The sequence below is a fragment of the Oncorhynchus clarkii genome, chromosome 14 (assembly GCF_045791955.1).
Source record: "Oncorhynchus clarkii lewisi isolate Uvic-CL-2024 chromosome 14, UVic_Ocla_1.0, whole genome shotgun sequence".
In the NCBI taxonomy this organism is placed as follows: Eukaryota; Metazoa; Chordata; class Actinopteri; order Salmoniformes; family Salmonidae; genus Oncorhynchus; species Oncorhynchus clarkii.
In genome coordinates this window covers 18,343,423-18,360,096 of record NC_092160.1, presented here as the reverse complement: position 1 = coordinate 18,360,096, position 16,674 = coordinate 18,343,423, and the positions used below count along the sequence as shown (strand labels likewise).

Here is a 16,674-nt window from a genome sequence, read left to right as displayed (position 1 = left end):
CACTCAGCAGGCTGAATGACCTCAGCAGATAATCCTGTCCTGTGAGGGGCCTTCAGGGAGTGAGAGTAGAACCAGGGTCAACAAGGCACTATCTCCCCCCCTCTCTTTCTATCACACACACTCTCTCTATTTTTCTCTCATTCATGCTCTCACCCATGGGGTGGCAGGGTAGCCTAGTGGTTAGAGCATTAGACTAGTAACCAGAACGTTGCAAGTTCAAACCCCTGAGCTGACAAGGTACAAATCTGTCATTCTGCCCCTGAACAGGCAGTTAACCCACTGTTCCTAGGCCGTCATTGAAAATAAGAATTTGTTCTTATAACTGACTTGCCTAGTTAAATAAAGGTAAAATAAACATTTGTTAACATTGCCAAAGCAAGTGAAGTAGATCATAAACAAAAGCAAAATAAACAATCAAACTTAACAGTAAACATTACTCTCACAGAAGTTACAAAAGAATAATTTCTATATACAGTATTGTAACGATGTACAAAAGGGAAAATAAATATGGGTTGTATTTACAATGGTGTTTGTTCTTCACTGGTTGTCCTTTTCTTATGGTAACAAATCTTGCTGGCTATGCTCACTGAGTCGGTACATGGTCAAAGCATTCCTTAAGTTTGAATCAGGTAGGTAGTGGTCAGGTATTCTGCCACTGTGTACTCTCTGTTTAGGGCCAAATAGCATTCTAGAAGCTCTGCTTCTTTGTTAAATCTTTCCAATGTGTCAAGTAACCATCCTTTTGTTTTCTCATGTTTTGGATGGGTCTAATTGTGTTGCTGTCCTGGGGCTCTGTGGGGTCTGTTTGTGTTTGTGAAAAGAGCCACAGGACCAGCTTGCTTAGGGGACTCTTCTCCAGGTTCATCTCTCTGTAGGTGATGGCTTTCTTATGGAAGGTTTGGGAATCGCTTCCTTTTAGGTGGTTGCAGAATTTGGATTTTGATAATTAGCGGGTTCAGACGAATTCTGCTCTGCATGCATAATTTGATGTTTTACGTTGATCAAGGAGGATATTTTTGCAGAATTCTACATGCAGTCTCAATTTGGTGTTTGTCCCATTTGATGAATTCTTGGTTGGTGAGTTCAGAATTGGTTGGTGAGCGGATATGGGCTAGCTAAAGCATTAGTGAGAATAGATATTTGGGCGAGATAAAGGATTAGTTGGACACTAAAGTGATGATAGCCCAATGGGCTAGCTAAATGATAAGTGGGACACTAGAGTGAGAATAGATATATGGGCTGGCTACATGATCGTGTGGACAGATCTATGAGCTAGGTAAAGGATAAGTGGGACACCAGAGTGAGGATAGATCTATGGGCTAGCTAAAGGATTAGTGGGATACCATAGTGAGGATATATCTATGGGTTAGGTAGAGGATTAGTGGGACACCATAATGAGGATAGATTTAAGGGATGGCATAAGGATAGTGAGGATAGATCTATGGGCTGACAAAAGGATTAGTGGGACACCATAGTGATGATAGATCTAAGGGATAGCTAAAGGATGACAGAAACACAATTGTGAGGATAGATCTATGGGCTAGCCAAATGATTAGTGGGACACTATGGTGATGATAGATCTATGGGCTATCTAAAGGATTAGTGGGATACCATAGTGAGGATAGATCTATGGGCTAGCTAACGAATGAGAGGGACACCATTGTGAGGATAGATCTATGGGCTAGCCAAAGGATTAGTGGGACACCATAGTGGGGATAGATCTATGGGACAGCTAAAGGATAGTGAGAATAGATATGGACACCATAGTGAGGATAGATCTATGGGCTAGCTAAAGAGTTAGTGGGACACTTATGGTGATGATAGATCTATGGGCTAGCTAAAGGATTAGTGGGACACCATAGTGAGGATAGATCTATGGGCTAGCTAAAGGATAGAGAGTATAGATCTATGGGCTAGCTAAAGCATTAGTGGGATACCATAGAGAGGATAGATATTTGGGCTAGCTAAAGGATTAGTGGGACACCATGGTGAGGATAGCTCTATGGGCTAGCTAAAGGATTAGTGTGATACCATATTGAGGATAGATCTATGGGCTAGCTAAAGGATTAGTGGGACACCAGAGTGAGGATAGATATTTGGGCTAGCTACAGGATTAGTGGCACACCATAGTGAGGATAGATCTATGGGCTAGCTAAAGCATTAGTGGGATACCATAGTGAGGATAGATATTTGGGCTCGCTAAAGGATTAGTTGGACACCATAGTCAAATCAAATCAAATCAAGCAAAATGCTTGTGCTTCTAGTTCCGACCATGCAGTAATATCTTACAAGTGATCTAACAATTTCACAACAACTACCTTTTACACACAAGTGTAAATTAATGAATAAGAATATGTATATATAAATATATGGATTAGCGAAGGCCGAACGGCATAGGCAAGATTCAGTAGATGGTATAGAGTACAGTATATACATACGAGATGAGTAATGTAGGGTATGTAAACATTATATAAAGTGGCATTGTTTAATGTGACTAGCGATATTTTATTATATCCAATTCTTCATGAGTAAAGTGGCTAGAGGTTTGAGTTAGTATGTTGGCAGCAGCCACTCAATGTTAGTGATGGCTGTTTAACCTGTTGGATCTCTAGGGGCGCTATTTCATTTTTGGATAAAAAACGTTCCCGTTTTAAGCGCGATATTTTGTCACGAAAAGATGCTCGACTATGCATATTCTTGACAGTTTTTGAAAGAAAACACTCTGAAGTTTCAGAATCTGCAAAGATATTGTCTGTAAGTGCCCCAGAACTCATTCTACAGGCGAAACCAAGATGATGCGTCAACCAGGAAATGAGCAGATTTCTGAAGCTCTGTTTTCCATTGTCTCCTTATATGGCTGTGATTGCGCAAGGAATGAGCCTACACTTTCTGTCGTTCTCCCAAGGCGTTAGCAGCATTGTGACGTATTTGTAGGCATATCATTGGAAGATTGACCATAAGAGACTACATTTTCCAAGTGTCCGCCTGGTGTCCCTGCGTCGAAATTGGAGCGTAAAGCCAGGTGCAATTATTTTTTCATTTGAGAGCAAGGAGAAACCAGGCTTCCAGGAAGGATATATCATTGAAGAGATATGTGGAAAAACACCTTGAGGATTGATTCTAAACCACGTTTGCCATGTTTCAGTCGATATTATGGAGTTAATTTGGAAAAAAGTTCGCGTTTTGAGGGCTGAATTTTCGTTTTTTTTTTTTTTTTTTTTTTGGTAGCCAAATGTGATGTACAAAACGGAGCTATTTCTAATACACAAAGAATCTTTTTGGAAAAACTGAGCATCTGCTATCTAACTGAGAGTCTCCTCATTGAAAACATCAGAAGTTCTTCAAAGGTAAGTTATTTTATTTGAAGGCTTTACTTGTTTTTGTGATAGTTGCCTGCTAAATGCTAACGCTAATGCTAACGCTAAATGCTACGCTAGCTAGCTACTGTTACACAAATGATTGTTTTCATATGGTTGAAAAGCATATTTTGAAAATCTGAGATGACAGTGTTGTTAACAAAAGGCTAAGCTTGAGAGATAGCATATTTATTTCATTTCATTTGCGATTTTCATGAATAGTTAACGTTGCGTTATGGTAATGAGCTTAGGTCTATAAATAGAATCCCGGATCCGGGTTTGGTCGTCGCAACAGGTTAACAGTCTAATGGCCTTGACATAGAAGCTGTTTTTCAGTCTCTCGGTCCCAGCTTTGATGCACCTGTACTGACCTTGCCTTCTGGATGATAGCAGGGTGAACAGGCAGTGGCTCAGGTGGTTGTTGTCCTTTATGATCTTTTTGGCCTTCCTATGACATCGGGTGGTGTAGGTGTCCTGGAGGGCAGATAGTTTGCCCCCGGTGATACGTTTTGCAGACATCACTACCTTCTGGAGAGCCTTACGGTTGTTGCCATACCAGGCGGTGATACAGATTGTGCATCTGTAAAAGTTTGTGTGTTTTTGGTGACAAGCCAAATTTCTTCTGCCTCCTGAGGTTGAAGAGGCGCTGTTGAGCCTTCTTCACCAAGCTGTCTGTGTGGATGGACCATTTCAGTTTGTTCGTAATGTGTACGCCGAGGAATTGAACTTTCCACCTTCTCCACTAGTGTCCCGTCGATGTGGATAGGGGGGTGCTCCCTCTGCTGTTTCCTGAGGTCCACGATCATCTCCTTTGTTTTGTTGATGTTGAGTGTGAGGTTATTTTCCTGACACCACACTCCGAAGGCCCTCACCTCTTCCCTATAGGCCGTCTCGTCGTTGTTGGTAATCAAGCCTACCACTGTAGTGTTGTCTGCAGACTTGATGATTGAGTTGGAGGCGTGCATGGCTACGCAGTCATGGGTGAACAGGGAGTACAGGGCTGAGAACGCACCCTTGTGAGGTCCCAGTGTTGAGGATCAGCGGGGTGGAGATGTTGTTTCCTACCCTCACCACCTGGGGGCATCCTGTCAGAAAGTCCAAGACCCAGCTGCACAGGGTGGGGTCGAGATCCAGGGTCTCGAGCTTAATGAAGAGTTTGGAGGGTACTATGGTGTTAAATGCTGAGCTGTGGTCGATGAACAGCATTCTTACATAGGTATTCCTCTTGTCCATGTGGGTTAAGGCAGTGTGAGTGTGATTGCGTCGTCTCTGGACCTATTGGGGCGGTAAGCAAATTGGAGTGGGTCTAGGATGTCAGGTAGGTTGGAGGTGATATGATCCTTGACTAGTCTCTCAAAGCACTTCATGATGACGGAAGTGAGTGCTACGGGGCGATAGTCGTTTAGCACAGTTACCTTGGCTTTCTTCTTGAACAGGAACAATGGTGGATTCTTAAAGCATGTGGGAACAGCAGACTGGGATAGGGATTGATTGAATATGGCCGCAAACACACCAGCCAACTGGTCTGCGCATACTCTGAGGACGCGGCTAGGGATGCCGTTTGGGCCTGCAGCCTTGCGAGGATTAACACGTTTAAATGTTTTACTCCCGTTGGCTGCGGTGAAGGAGAGCCCACCGGAATTGGTAGCGGGCTGTGTTGGTGGCACTGTATTGTCCTCAAAGTGAGCAAAGAAGTTGTTTAGTTTGTCTGGGAGCAAGACATCTAGTGATGTTAGATATATGGGCTAGCTAAAGGATTCGTGGGACACCATAGTGGGGATTGATCTATGGGCTAGCTAAAGGATTAGTGGGACACCATAGTGAGGTTAGATATATGGGCTAGCTAACGAATTAGTGGGACACCATTGTGAGGATTGTCACTAAATAATAACAGACCTGGGGCTTTTATTAACACACACATATACATGGATGGCACGCACACGCACACACACATACACACACACACACACACACACACACACACACACACACGCACACACACACACACACACACACACACACACACACACACACACACACACACACACACACACACACACACACACACACACACACACACCCTTACTGCTTTTGTCAGACACTCCATGAAGTGAAGCACAATGTCAGTACATTTCAAACTGAAACAATAATATTCTCAGCATGCTTTAGTTAAAGGGTATTTTCTCCTTTTACTGTTGTATGAGAGAGTGGCCACCATAGTGAGTTGTTGTGCCCGGGGTCTAACCTTGGATAATTAACCTCTGCAATCCCATTCAAATAGTGAATGGATCAGACTATGCCTGTTTCTCTATGAGAATTATTCTTTAGAAGGCCCTGGGGATACGAAGCATAATGGCTTAAAGTGCAAAACCACCACTTGTTAACCTCATTTTCATGAGTGCATTTCTATGTTTTGTAGAAAACTGTATAAAGTTCTACCGGATGACATCATAAAAAGTTAAGATATTAAAAAAACTGTGATTTTCAAATACTATGACATTTGCAATGACATGGGGGGTAAGAAAATACCCTCCCTCTGGCTAGAAAATCGTTGCAGGTTTTGAAAATCACTGTTTTTCTTACTTTTAATCTTACCCTTCTCTGTGTCAGAAGTATTTTTAGGAGCTGTCTTATCTTTCTAACCACAGATCATAGAAATGCGCTGTTTTCACATATGTAGACACTGATTTGGTGCTGGAGATGATGGAGTTTGAAAAGTGGTGGAATTTCCCTTTAAATGTGTGAAAAACATGGTGGTGATGCATAGAGACATTTTCAAGGTTGTGTACATTTCTAAAGTCTATGCAGTATGATAAGTGAAAAGATACTTGCATTATCCAAACTATACTAAGAATGGTGCATTATAATGTACTTGAATTCCGTATGCCTGTACAGTTAGTAATGCTGATATATTTTTCTAAAGCTGTTTACCGTGGTACAAAGCAGTAATAAACAGGAATTGTATGTGCATTCGGGATACTATCCTTACATTATGCAAATTCTAGAGAAGTGCGGTGTCCTTGAAAAGCCACTGTGCTTTCAGATGGTCACTACCCACAATGCATCAGTGGGTCCTAGACAACACATCAGCATTCACTAATTGGACCAATAAACACGCAGCTGGTTGCCTCATCAAACTCAACGCCACTTTTGCTCATTTCGCTTTGTGAGTATTGTGGTAACATTGGTATAGTGTTTAGTTCATCAGCTGATCTCCTGAAATCAGTGTACATTGTTTTGAGTCAGTGAAGAAGAGCCTAGTGATAATGCCAATACATTTAACTCCAGCTGTAAGCTGTCTTCATATGTTTTTCTTATGTTTCTGGAGGGAATAGTCAGCAGTGTGGTCTTCTGACATATTGACAATTACCTCGCCTGTTCTACATAACGGTCATCACCTAATCTCTAATATGTCATGGAGAATAATTTGCCTTTCGTAATGCTATTCGTAATGAACTAACAAGTTAAATTACATAGAAGGAATCAATTAGGGACAGCCATGTTTGTGGCCTATATGGCCTCAGCAATACAATACATCATCCACATTCATCACTATGATCATGAAGTAAAGAAATCCATCAAACTGAAAAAAAATGGAACAGGAAGTGAATGGAATAGGTCTCTTATCTATACCCTGGTTGGGACTATGGGAACTGTAGGAAAGTGACAGGAAAAAGGTGGGACCATTGTCCAAGCTTCCTGCTAGTCGGACCAACACAGTGTTTGGGCAAAACCTTTTCTTTTGGAGTTAGACATGTAACTATTTTATGGGATCATGGATTAGCATCAGTCTTGGGGTCAAATACTATTTGAAATCATTTAAAATGCTTTATCTGTTTAAGACTAAGAGATTAAGATTTTAGGATTAGAATGCTTAATTGAGCTTGCCTGTCTTAAAGGACCAATAGGATCTCAAAACTGCAAACCCTGCCCACTTCAGGAAGACTAGAGCAAACGGCCAATAGTATTGAACCCAGGTCTGATTGATTAGCACAGTTGTTGGAAACAGAGGAAATTCAAGTTTGATACAGTGCCTTGCGAAAGTATTCGGCCCCCTTGAACTTTGCGTCCTTTTGCCACATTTCAGGCTTCAAACATAAAGATATAAAACTGTATTTTTTTGTGAAGAATCAACAACAAGTGGGACACAATCATGAAGTGGAACGACATTTATTGGATATTTCAAACTTTTTTAACAAATCAAAAACTGAAAAATTGGGCGTGCAAAATTATTCAGCCCCCTTAAGTTAATACTTTGTAGCGCCACCTTTTGCTGCGATTACAGCTGTAAGTCGCTTGGGGTATGTCTCTATCAGTTTTGCACATCGAGGGACTGAATGTTTTTCCCATTCCTCCTTGCAAAACAGCTCGAGCTCAGTGAGGTTGGATGGAGAGCATTTGTGAACAGCAGTTTTCAGTTCTTTCCACAGATTCTCGATTGGATTCAGGTCTGGACTTTGACTTGGCCATTCTAACACCTGGATATGTTTATTTTTGAACCATTCCATTGTAGATTTTGCTTTATGTTTTGGATCATTGTCTTGTTGGAAGACAAATCTCCGTCCCAGTCTCAGGTCTTTTGCAGACTCCATCAGGTTTTCTTCCAGAATGGTCCTGTATTTGGTTCCATCCATCTTCCCATCAATTTTAACCATCTTCCCTGTCCCTGCTGAAGAAAAGCAGGCCCAAACCATGATGCTGCCACCACCATGTTTGACAGTGGGGATGGTGTGTTCAGGGTGATGAGCTGTGTTGCTTTTACGCCAAACATAACGTTTTGCATTGTTGCCAAAAAGTTCAATTTTGGTTTCATCTGACCAGAGCACCTTCTTCCACATGTTTGGTGTGTCTCCCAGGTGGCTTGTGGCAAACCTTAAACAACACTTTTTATGGATATCTTTAAGAAATGGCTTTCTTCTTGCCACTCTTCCATAAAGGCCAGATTTGTGCAATATACGACTGATTGTTGTCCTATGGACAGAGTCTCCCACCTCAGCTGTAGATCTCTGCAGTTCATCCAGAGTGATCATGGGCCTCTTGGCTGCATCTCTGATCAGTCTTCTCCTTGTATGAGCTGAAAGTTTAGAGGGACGGCCAGGTCTTGGTAGATTTGCAGTGGTCTGATACTCCTTCCATTTCAATATTATCGCTTGCACAGTGCTCCTTGGGATGTTTAAAGCTTGGGAAATCTTTTTGTATCCAAATCCGGCTTTAAACTTCTTCACAACAGTATCTCGGACCTGCCTGGTGTGTTCCTTGTTCTTCATGATGCTCTCTGCGCTTTTAACGGACCTCTGAGACTATCACAGTGCAGGTGCATTTATACGGAGACTTGATTACACACAGGTGGATTGTATTTATCATCATTAGTCATTTAGGTTCAGAGATCCTCACTGAACTTCTGGAGAGAGTTTGCTGCACTGAAAGTAAAGGGGCTGAATAATTTTGCACGCCCAATTTTTCAGTTTTTGATTTGCTAAAAAAGTTTGAAATATCCAATAAATGTTGTTCCACTTCATGATTGTGTCCCACTTGTTGTTGATTCTTCACAAAAAAATACAGTTTTATATCTTTATGTTTGAAGCCTGAAATGTGGCAAAAGGTCGCAAAGTTCAAGGGGGCCGAATACTTTCGCAAGGCACTGTATGCACTTGTCTGTGACAGCCTTTCTTAAAGTATCAGTGGCAATCCAAAGTGGGTCGCAGATATGTTAATGGTGGGTCGAAACATGTCAGAGATTTTTTTAAATGTTATATATATATAAACTCAGCAAAAAAAGAAACATCTTACTCACTGTTAACTGCGTTTATTTTCGGGAAACTTAACATGTGTAAATATTTGTATGAACATAAGATTCAACAACTGAGACATATACAAGTTCCACAGACATGTGACTAACAGAAATGGAATAATGTGTCCCTGAACAAAGGGGCAGTCAAAATCAAAAGTAACAGTCAGTATCTGGTGTGGCAACCAGCTGTATTAAGTACTGCAGTGCCTCTCCTCCTCATGGACTGCACCAGATTTGCCAGTTCTTGCTGTGAGATGTTACCCCACTCTTCCACCAAGGCACCTGCAAGTTCCCAGATATTTCTGAGGGGAATGGCCCTAGCCCTCACTCTATGATCCAACAGGTCCCAGACGTGCTCAATGGGATTGAGATCCGGGCTCTTCGCTGGCCATGGCAGGACATTCCTGTCTTGCAGGAAATCATGCACAGAACGAGCAGTATGGCTGGTGGCAATGTCATGCTGGAGGGTCATGTCAGGATGAGCCTGCAGGAATTGTACCACATGAGGGAGGAGGATGTCTACCTTGTAACGCACAGCATTGAGATTGCCTGCAATGACAACGAATGAGTGAGTGTTCATGTGCAAAGGATTAGCATTTAAATTGTTATAATTATCACTCTGTAGTGACTTCTTAGTCGACCCCCACTTCCCCTTTTGTCTAACAAGCCGCGATGCCGGTTTAGCCCACTAGGGCACATTTCCCTATCATTTCTTGTAACCACATTTACCTTGTTTGTTTGTTTATGCATTTCTGTGAATTACTTAGTTAGTAATAAATAAATTATTTAAGACAATTGATGTATGGATAACTCATAGTGAAGACTGGGTTCGTGCAGACAACCAACAATTTAAGACGTTTGGAATGAGACTAACGTGAGGTAAGTAAATAATTCATTAATCAGAAGACTATGGATCAGATATGAAAATATCTGAAAGGTTATATTAGGAAATTATAACCTTGTAATCTGAATATTTTTCCTTGGTGCCCCGACTTCCTAGTTAATTACAGTTACATGATTAATCAGTTGATCGCGTAATACTAATTACAGAGAATCTTTTATAAAAACTATAAGTCTTCAATTTAATGACAGTAAAGACACGACATATGTATGTATGTATGTATGTATGTATGTATGTATGTATGTATGTATGTATGTATGTATGAATGTATGTACTTGTTATGTCAGTCACCAGCAGTGTCACGTTCTGACCATCGTTCGTGTGTGTTTTCCTTGTTTTAGTGTTGGTCAGGACGTGAACTGGGTGGGCATTCTATGTTGGATGTCTTGTTTGTCTATTTCTATGTCTGGCCTGATGTGGTTCTCAATCAGAGGCAGGTGTTAGTCATTGTCTCTGATTGGGAACCATATTTAGGTAGCCTGGGTTTCACTGTGTGTTTGTGGGTGATTGTCCTTAGTGTCCTGATGTCATTGTTCTTTGTTAGGTTACACAAGTATAGGCTGTTTTCGGTTTTCGTTAAGTTTATTGTTTTGGTAGTGTTTGTGTTTAGTTTGTTTCTTCATTAAACATGGATTGCAATAATCACGCTGCATTTTGGTCCGACTCTCCTTCACACCTAGAAAACCGTTACAAGCAGTCACTCAATTAGCCATGCCAGCTACCATTTTGTAGATTTGTAAATTAGTCTAGCCAGCTATCTAAACTTGAAGTACTCATGGCCAAATACCAACCTGGGCACGCAGGGCACTTACCCAGGGGCCCTGACCTCCAGGGGGTCCCCATTAATTTTGTTAAGACACTCTCACTCAGATATCATAATAAAGGGAAAGGGGAATACCTAGTCAGTTGTACAACTGAATGCCTTCAACTTAAATGTGTCTTCTGCATTTAACTCAACCCCTCGCATGGCATAGGTCATCTCAAAATGGGTAGAATTGCAGGAAATTTGGTGTAAAACAGCAAAGAAATCTCTGCCCCATGGCAAAATGAGTAGAATTTCATTAAAATTTCGTTTTTATTGCACAATTTTCTCTCCGCCTCATGGAATAATGTGTAGAATTGCAGAAAACATGCCTTAAAACAGCTACATTTTATTTAAGCCCCATGGCAAAATGTGTAGAATTACAGGAAATTAACTCTGAAACTTAGGGCCCCAAAAGGGGGCATGTTTTCATGCGCTTGGGTACCCAGAAAGCACAGAATTTCTAACTTGGGTGCCAAGTTGAAAAAGTTTAAGGTGGTATATGGCCGTTTCAGGCCAGTTAGGTACTGAAGGACTTACCTAGGATTGGATTTTGTGTCCTTTTTATGTGCTGCTCAAATCACATGTAAACAGAGAAAGTTTTCCACATATTGGGAATTCCCTTGCATGGTTGAGGATGAAGTGATCTAACTCAGAGAAAAGGTAGAATGTCATTCCCAGATGGGGACAGTGCAGTGTACAGTAGCCTAAAGCAATGTACTGACAACCATCACCTAATGCTCAGTTCCACATGGACCCCTATCCCCTACCACTGGGCACATAATGTAGATCTGAGAAGAATTAGTAATATGGTAATAACCCACACTCTGATAGACTGGGAGGGGTGACTTTTTTGCATTAATGCTTATACAGTAGCCAATCCGTTCAGATCTACACAAATGACTAGGGATTGGGAACAGGGGGCAAGGGACTAGTGGCTGATTTTGGAACAGGCCACCTGATTACATAACAAATAGACAGTCAGTCAACCAGCAGTCAGTCAACAGAAAAGTAAATTATTTGATTTCACTAAACCCAATTTACCTCAATCCACCTCAGGTGTGCTAAGGTTTGGGCACACTGGCTAAATCCAGGTGAATCTTTGAAATTCACATAACTGCATTCCAAACTGAACACAGTAGATCATGCTGGCTGATATTATTCTAGCACCCTCCATTCACGTAGCCTTGTATGAACCATCCTGATCTCGCGATCTTACATTCTGTTTTGCTACAAACATTCTGTTAAGCTACACACAGAATGTAAGCTCTCGAGATCAGGATGGTTCAAACGAGGCTACCACTAAAGTGCTTTTGTTTTCTTCTCTCTATCTCGCTCTCTCTCTCTCTCTCTCTCTCTCTCTCTCTCTCTCTCTCTCTCTCTCTTTCCCTCTCTCTTTCTCTCTCTCGCTCTCTGTCTATCTCTGTCTCTCTCTCTCTCTCTCTCTCTCTCTCTCTCTCTCTCTCTCTCTCTCTCTCTCTCTCTGTCTATCTCTGTCTCTCTCTCTCTCTCTCTCTCTCACTCTCTTTCTCTCTCTCTCTCACCTATAGTTTCTCACTCGTAGCGTTATGCTTCATCCCTCACTCTCCCGCTGAATATTAATGACTTCTACGCTAATGTGCTTACAGCGGCTGAGGTCGAGCAGACCCCTCCTCTGAATGGTAATCCGACTCCTCATTTGCATATCCGCTTAAGTGTCAGATTCCCCCACAACCCCTAAATCACGGCAGTGTGTGAGTGTGTGGAGAGGCTTCATATGGAGGCCAGTGGCCCCTGAGCAACGGGCCATAATCAACGCGGTCGAACCGTACGTTCCGTACGTATACGGTCACACAACAATCAAAGGCTGTTTTGATTGGGAAAGGGAAAGGGGGATACCTAGACAGTTGAATACTGAATGTATTCTGAATGCATTTAACCCAACCCATCTGGTAGGTCAGAAAAGGTTTGCTGTGTAAAATGAAAGGTAAAAGGACAATGGCAAGCCGTGTGTTGAAGAACAAGTGATGGGGTTTAGTCGTTAGTAAACGTTCAGTCGTCTATCATAGTGGATTCCTAATACAGTTTACAGTATGACCTACAGTTGTTCATTCAAAAAGAATCATGATGAAAAAGAAAAACAGAGATTATGAATGTAAGACGATACAATAGAAACTGTAAGCTTATTATGACTTATTGATGTTTATTCAAATCCATTTATGTTTCATATGACTGAACCTGATGGGATTATATCAGGGATGAAAAACACCAATATGATAACAGCGATAAACAGCATTTAACAGTTGGGCTGAATCTATTAAGAGTCATAAATGTTGTACAATAAGATGTACTGAGGATTGTCATCTAACAGGTTCATTTTGAATAGGCTGATTCTCAGCAACATGCTTGAGAAACTGAATTTAATTTGATATCACTTCAGGTGATTAATAGTTTATATAAACTTCATCATATAGCATACCGCAATGTTTACTGCATCAACAACCTTAAAGTATGCATACATAAGTAACATATGAGATCTTCATCCAGCAAAATAGCATAGTTTACCGAAAAAACAACACAACTATTACTTGTCTAAAACAGCTCCATAATGTCAAACAGATGCTACTGAGGTTCAAAGACACTACGACTCAACATTGCTGCCGAGACTCAAAGTAATGCTGCAGCAAATGCTGTTCTCTGGGCCAAATTATTCTCATCAGCTGGGCAGTGCATGGACATTAGTGACTCATATTAGTTGCCCGCCAACAACAACTTAATGTAAAAACTGAATCCCAGTAGACATGTGTCTGGGGTTGGTAACTCAACAACAAACATCAATACAGACCAATCAACAAATCTATAGGCACACCCATCATAATGGTTTCTGTCTGGTAGAGAACATATTCAAAATGGTTGGCATCACTGTATATCTATTTACCTTTTCTAAATACAAAAGATGGCAGGTAAAAAGGCTGATGAATTGTAGGCTACCTGACATGTTCCTATACAAGCCATATAGTCCTTCTACTGAATAGTGTTTGGCATGATTCAACAGCCATATCCTCACTAATATTTCTGACAGGAAAATGACATAACTGTTCTGAAAAGACAACCAAAAAAACCTATACCCATCCAATTGAGCAATTCTTGATGTTTTTTATTTTTTATTATCAACTAGGACATCATCAGCTAGACAGGAAATGCTTCCACAACAGCTGGCAGGATGTGATGTCGGATGAAATATTAAAGAACAAGTCTAAGACACATATTCAGGGCCGAGTCCCAAATGGCACCATATTCCCTGTATAGTGCACTACTATGAAGGGAATAGGGTGTCATTAGGGACGCAAACACAAGTCCTATTCAGCTATTTTCATTTAATGGCCCATTTTATAAAACGTGACAATCAAGGCTAAAAAATAATAACCAACTGAGATGAATCTCACGAATAAAGTCCTTTAGTTTTCATAAACAATCTCTATTGTTTCTGCCTCTTTTATTGGTTGGTGGTGGTTGAGAGATTCAAAATGCAAAGTTCCCCAAAATATTATTATCTGGGCCATTTTTGATCTCCATGCATGTAGAACACTTTGTCATTACCCTGATTTTCCCCATTAAATCCATCATAGAAATTAAGGAAATTAATGCAAACAAAATTATATTTAATGCCTTTATGGCTGAAATGATGGCTATGATGACAGTAATATATTGGTTGTGTATATATATATATATATATACACACACATATATATATATATATATATATATATATATATATATATATATATATATTGGTGGTGTGTAGGGTATGTTCCTGGGAGTTGTTGCAGGCTTGGTATCTGAGGTAGGCTACAGGAGTGGAAGTCCACTGGGGCTTGGACCACTCCTGTTGAATAATTCATGAATGGTGTGCCATTGCATCTCTGCAACATTGCCTTGGTCTTCTTAAAGTTGCAACACCCCTATACACAGGAAAGTCTACATCTACACTGTAAAGCATAACCATTGAACTCACTGAGTGAATTGAGTAAAATTAATTTCAATTGTAATAGTCAAATTGATTGTTTTACGTTGTACTTACACAATTATTACTTGCTCCATTACTTTCAACCATTGTCACAGATATAACCAATATCTATCACCATTATATAGATTTAACCGATATCTATCACAATCTTTAATGTGGTTCAACCATTCTTACAGATATAACCAATTTCTATCACCATTCTTACAGACATAACCAATATCTATCAATCACAATCTTTACTGTGGTTCCGATTCAAATTCCCAGTGGTCGAGTTAAATGCAGTTGGACAAAACAATGGTGATATTTAAAATAAACTGTGAAACTGGTGTTCAAGTTTAAAATATGAAGACAAGTCAGTAGATTCTTGGTTCTCTCTTCAATTCCCCAAATGGCCGAACAGACTTAAAGCCAACCACTGTCAAATCCTTGCAACTTGACGTCTTCTCAGAACTTCTTATTCTTGATCATTTAGCATAATGCTAATTCAGTGTAACCCAGTATTTTGAACCGTAACATACGGGCAGCAATGCCAGTCATGACAGCCATACCCATAACAAGTAGACATGGGGACTGTTCAGCTTCAATTGTATTCTAAAACAGCATGGTTTTACTGTGATTGTTCATTATAATTGGCAAACATAGCCATGTATGACTTTTTAAACAAATGTATCAAAGCAACTACTTCTAAATCCATGTCTTTAACCATCAGTCTGTCATGTTCAATATTTGATACTTCAGTTGAAGTGACCCAAATCCAAGATGGCACAAACCTGATTGATAGCCAAGTACATAATTCTTACATGTTTTGAAAAAAATATAAATTTTCCTAATTGAACTTTAATTGAACTGATAAAGACAACTGATAAAGACAACCTGACAACTAAAATAACAAACATACATATTGTTGTTACTAATGATCTATTTAGTAAGTGTTTGTGTTCTAGCCTACTGTTTAAAAAAATGTAGGAATCTTCCAATATCAGTGAAATATGAAACTAAAACTCACTGAACTGAACATATTTCCTTGCTCAGTCATTTTACATGATAGCCCTATCCCCCCAAAAAAATGTTCTCCTTGAAAATGTTATGTCAAATGATCTGTCCTTCAGGTAATTTAGGATAATAAAAAGCTACACCTAACATGGATATGACATACTTGGAAGGTTGGACACATCTGCCACATTAACACATCTGTATTTACAAATATAACCACTTTCCAGGTTAAACTACTGAGCCGACCCGAACAGCACGAGAACCTGTGCCGCAACACTTCAATTTCTACTCCCAAAACAAACATCCCAACACCTTTAATTAACAGGACAACCCGTTCATAGCATACACTGAGCAGAACTCACCTCTGTACGAGATTGTAGTCGTTTGTTCATCTCGTAGATCCTATACTCGGGTTGGACCATGTAGGGCGAGTGCCTTCTGTAGAAGGGTCCGAATGGGGAGGAATAGAACGGGTCGTTGGGAGGGTTCGACATGTTGAGTTCTTGCCGCGGTAACAAGCTGCACAGCGCAATTTCAACATCCACGCAACGCACATGGAGTGCGATGCTCTTGAAAGCGCTGTGGTACCAGCCGCTATACAAGGCTGAGCTACTCTGCACGTTGGGCTGACTAGTTCGCTGCTATAGCGGGGAGGTGAGGATGGGGAGGGGGAGGAAGGGACGGGTGACTGGAAGGCAGGGTAGGAGAGAGGGAGGGGGAGCGCATGGTCATTGGACGGGTTTGAGGGCTGCATGGTTCCAGTCTAAGGGTAGTTTCCTGGTTCTATCCTTGTATTGGAGTCGACTCCAGTTCTGATCAGGCAGT

The 16,674-nt window shown here is 40.8% G+C and overlaps 1 protein-coding gene across 5 annotated transcripts in view; it reads right to left on the bottom strand.

The window, feature by feature from the left end:
- LOC139366370 (LIM domain-binding protein 2-like) overlaps positions 1-16,459 on the bottom strand; it is a 106,798-nt gene extending 90,339 nt beyond the window's left edge. For 3 of the 5 annotated variants that reach the window (XR_011626751.1, XM_071103782.1, XM_071103781.1), the window contains exon 1: positions 16,212-16,459. Coding sequence is in view for 4 of the 5 variants with exons in the window: in XM_071103782.1 (XP_070959883.1) it covers positions 16,212-16,343 (132 nt within the window). In the remaining variant the exon portion in view is untranslated. The remainder of the gene's footprint in view (positions 1-16,211) is intronic. The other 2 variants (XM_071103779.1, XM_071103780.1) reach the window with 1 other exon arrangement.
- Between the last annotated feature and the right edge of the window lie 215 nt (positions 16,460-16,674).